The 4,279-nt window shown below is 40.2% G+C and overlaps 1 protein-coding gene across 1 annotated transcript in view; it reads right to left on the bottom strand.

Moving 5' to 3' along the window:
- Window positions 1-2,887: 2,887 nt before the first annotated feature.
- NFAT5 (nuclear factor of activated T-cells 5, tonicity-responsive) overlaps window positions 2,888-4,279 on the bottom strand; it is a 37,202-nt gene continuing 35,810 nt past the window's right edge. Inside the window, exons 11-12 of the mRNA XM_010024452.1 lie at window positions 4,172-4,279; window positions 2,888-3,126 (exon numbers count right to left, since the gene is read on the bottom strand). The exon at window positions 4,172-4,279 is cut by the window's right edge and continues 2,338 nt beyond it. Coding sequence (XP_010022754.1) covers window positions 2,888-3,126; window positions 4,172-4,279 — 347 coding nt within the window. The remainder of the gene's footprint in view (window positions 3,127-4,171) is intronic.

Here is a 4,279-nt window from a genome sequence, read left to right as displayed (position 1 = left end):
TATATATATAAATTTTTATATTTATGCCAATGTACTCACTCAGTACAAATAGCAAAATAGTATACCATTTCCTAAATACAAAATATAGCTTTCCAAAAAAATGAAACACACATTAGATATAAACCATCCAAAACTTGAACGATTGAAAACTGTATTCAAAATTAAATGACCCAGAGCAGGTCTCTTTCTGAAAAGTTCCCTTCATATCGGCAAGAAGCCTTACTACTGAAAACGTAATTCAATGCCTCTCAATGAGAGAGAGAAAGAGAGAGACAGAAAGAGAAAGTGAACGGTAGGACAGACTGACAAACGGGAAAATCCATTAAACAAACAAAAACTCTACACGGCTCAACTAAGCACACGAGTTAAGGGAAAAAACACACAGTAAACAGACTAGAGGAACTTAAAAAACCATTTACAGACTAGTCTTTGTTATTTAAAACAACAAAAATGTAAAATGACGTGATACCAACTACACTCTACCAAGGCATAATCGCCATACATGACAGCTGTCTGGCTCTAAAGGCAGCAACAGCTTTCTACGTGCAGAAGAAACAAAGATCTGAATGAGGCTGTAGTGAAAATTCACAAAACTGTTCAGATAGTTGGAGCACCCAAAAAACGCACATGCCTCACAATACAACTGCATGGTCTGGAGTGGGTTGTCTTTACATTCTGTAACATCCGTCAGTGTTTTCTTTTTCATTTTAAATTGAAACAGGACAATCTAGAAACTAGACTTGGGGGACTGTTGGTAGGTTAAAAAAACAAAATCACTTCAAAACAGCAGTGAGCTCAATATGCTACAAAGATGCAACAGCTCAGGATGAAGTGAAATTTTCCAGAATGCTTAAAAATGAAGTAATTTGCCCCTTACTTGGAGTAAAGTCAAGCTGAAGATTTACATCAATAACAGCTGGAAAAATGCCTGGTTAAGGTGGGTTCCTGCATTTAGAAAGTGGTGGAGAAATTGCTTCCTCTCTCCTTAATCCTTGATTATTTGTCAAAGCTTCCACTGACTAAGCAATTTAATGCCATGGATTCCTAAAAGTTGCTTCTGATATTTAAAGCCAGTAGGATATTTATGTCTTTTTTTTAAAACACAATATGAAACTGAGGAAGAGAGAAGGAAAACCATGAAAAGAATAGAAGGCAGAAGGCTGGTTTGAGAATGGTTAATGCAGCTTTACAGACTTCTAACCCATCCAGTCAGAGACACAGAGTTCTTTCCTCAGCCAGGCAGAATGTTCTTCAGAAGGTATTTTAGAGGATAAGATTTTAAGAGACAAACTGAATTGAAAGCTCCCCTTAATGTCTTCATTTTGTTAGAGCCATCAAACCCTTGCTCCATGTACGAGTTACATGTAAAGAGACATGGAGAACCGTTAGTCACATCTGCAGATGGGAAGCACCCACCTCTGGTTATCTACAAAAGCGAACAATTCTCTGCTTGCTGATTAAACTTGTCAATATTTGTCATTGCTGCCTACTGCAATTAGCAAATTGCAGTATTAGCTCTTCCACTCAACTCTAAAACATGATCCCTTCACTTACTGACAGCTACGAGTTGTGGCTCATGGCACAGGCATTTGATGTTTCTGCTTCACAAGCTTTTCTAGGCAAAAGAGGGGATGTAAAGAAAGAAGAGGAGGAAACAATAGTAAACATGGTGACATACCACCTTCTACCAGCAATAATAGCTGATCAGATATGCTTTAAATTCAAAGAGCACCCCACTATTAATGAGGTTTAGGAATCTGGTAACAGTTCAATCCCATGCCCTAGTAAAAAAAAGCATAGCTTTTCAGCATTATTGGCACTACAAATCCCAAATACTATGGTCATAGCCTTAGGTGCTAGACTTGCAATTGGCCATGTGTGTGCTCTTTAAAGAAGAGGGCCACTCTTTGACAGAAGCAATCAGTTCCACACAGCCTCGTCCAGAGCTGGAAGGTCTGAGAGGATCTGGGAAATCATCACTTTTCTTCACAGAATTTCTGCAGGAAAAAACAAGCAAGCAAAACAGTTAAAAAATAACAAAAGCCATCCCCTCAATTCAGTTTAGTTCCTTCATATTGAACGTGTTGCTCATCAGCAGACATGAAACTATTAGAATGTAGCACTCTTTCACAGAGTAGCATGACTCTCCTTCCACATAACTCCATATAAAAAACAGTTCAGATTAGCAAATGAAGTGTATTGCTTCAGCAAAACTTACAGGGAATTTAGGACAGCCACAGAGTTAACTAAAGCCAAGTTACACACTGTGGAAAATAGTGTATTCCAGAGACCTCCTGGTTCTTGGTACTCATTCGTAGCCAAAGCCTCTTCCACCTCTCTGAAAAAGGCACCTTCTAAAAGCAGAATGTTTCCTACTAACAGCCGATGGTGTTTTCTCAAAGGCTCAGCACGTTGCACACTCTCAATAGATGCCATGTTCTACCAAAACTTGTTTTCACATATGTTACTGGAACACGGGCAGCAATTTCAGAATAGTACAGACTTGAGTTGTTATTTACTCAATAAGCCTTAAATTTTTAACTATGTTTGTATTCCATAACACTTTTATCTGCCAAGCTGTCAGTGATCTATTCTCCTTCCTAATAAAGTACTACACCCTAACAGCAGATGACAAAACATACAGCAACTGAACAATGAGAACCAATCTCAACCACCTGTTTCATACAAATTCTGACCTCCAACTGTTTTAAAGTAACTCCTCATTCTAGCCACCAGTACTATATTCTTAATTCAGCGTAACTGGTATTTTAGGTGGTGATATATTTCATAAGGCATGGTGATAAATTTCAAAGTAAAGACTTACTGAACAAAAGTCTGTGTGGCAGCAAAGAGCCCAGAAACCCAAACACATCACTTACTTGATTAATTAAAAAGAGCCAGCCATATTGTTCCCCTGGTTTTGCAATGACACGAGCAGATCATCTATTTTCTCAATATTCTGGTTGGTTGCCATAGCTGAAGGTAGTGGAGATGTCTCAGACATCTGCTGGGAGAGAAGAGTTGGCACGGCTGCTTGTCCCTCGCTCTGTGGCTGACCTGGCTGACTTATAGCCATCAATTCATCGGGCAGCGTCGCTGGTCCAGAAGTTAGCAGCTGGCCACAGTCTGTTAATGAAGAACAAAGGACCATTTAAATTGGGTTAATACATGCAGTGAATCAGCCAACTTCTTTACATATGATCTGTGTAGAAAGTTACGTGCGCTTTTGTTCACATGGCCACCATTACTCACCACTCCCTCAGGATGTGAGCAGTGGTTCAAGGTGTATGGATTAAATATATGGATGCTGTACTATAACCAAACACTATTAACATCCCAGAGGAGAATACTTAGCTAGAAGGAAAACAAAACACACCACAGAAGACAACTGTTGAATCATAGAATCCCAGACTGGTTTGGGTTGAAGGGACCTTAAAGCTCCTCCAGCTCCAACCCCTGCCACGGGCAGGGACACCTTCCACTAGAGCAGGTTGCCCCAAGCCCCTGTGTCCAACCTGGCCTTGAACACTGCCAGGGATGGGGCAGCCACAGCTCCTCTGGGCACCCTGTGCCAGCGCCTCAGCACCCTCACAGGGAAGAGCTTCTGCCTCAGAGCTCATCTCAGTCTCCCCTCTGGCAGGTTAAAGCCATTCCCTTTGCCCTGTCCGTACAAGCCCTTGTTCAAAGCCCCTCTCCAGGTTTCTTGTCAGCCCTTTTAAGCACTAGGAGATGCCCTGAGGTCTCCCCAGAGCCTTCTCCAGAAAGGCGTTGTGTAAATTGTGGAAACATAATGCAGCAAGAGAAAGATTAGTGGAGCTGTTTTAACAGGACATAACCCTTTAACATGTGTGTACATGTATTTTATGTAAATATTCATATAGTGTTATTAAAAATATTTCTAGAATATATCATATAGATACTTATTTCTATATAGATATACACACAGTTCTAAGACGGTTTTGTCACATGTTAATCCTAAGTGTAAAACAAACAACAAGTATTTAAGCTAAACAACCTTCAGAGCACCATGTTGAGTATGTATATTCTCAATTGAGGCGCTATGTTACTTACTCCAGAATATTTTAATTCTCTTTAAGTTATCACTGTCCTGTAGACACCAATGAGTAGCTCCTCTAAACTGTAAACTCATAATCGGGCATCTGTCACTTACTGTTTTGAATGCCGAACAGGAATATTCCTGATGTTTGCTGAGATGAAGCAGGAGAATTCTGCAGCTGGTTGATAGCACCTCCTGCTGCATTGTGGAATAAAGAAGCTT

Source organism: Nestor notabilis, unplaced genomic scaffold, assembly GCF_000696875.1.
Source record: "Nestor notabilis isolate BGI_N333 unplaced genomic scaffold, ASM69687v1 scaffold9701, whole genome shotgun sequence".
Taxonomy (NCBI): domain Eukaryota; kingdom Metazoa; phylum Chordata; class Aves; order Psittaciformes; family Psittacidae; genus Nestor; species Nestor notabilis.
The sequence above is the reverse complement of the archived record's forward strand: the minus strand, read 5'-3'. Positions and strand labels throughout refer to the sequence as shown.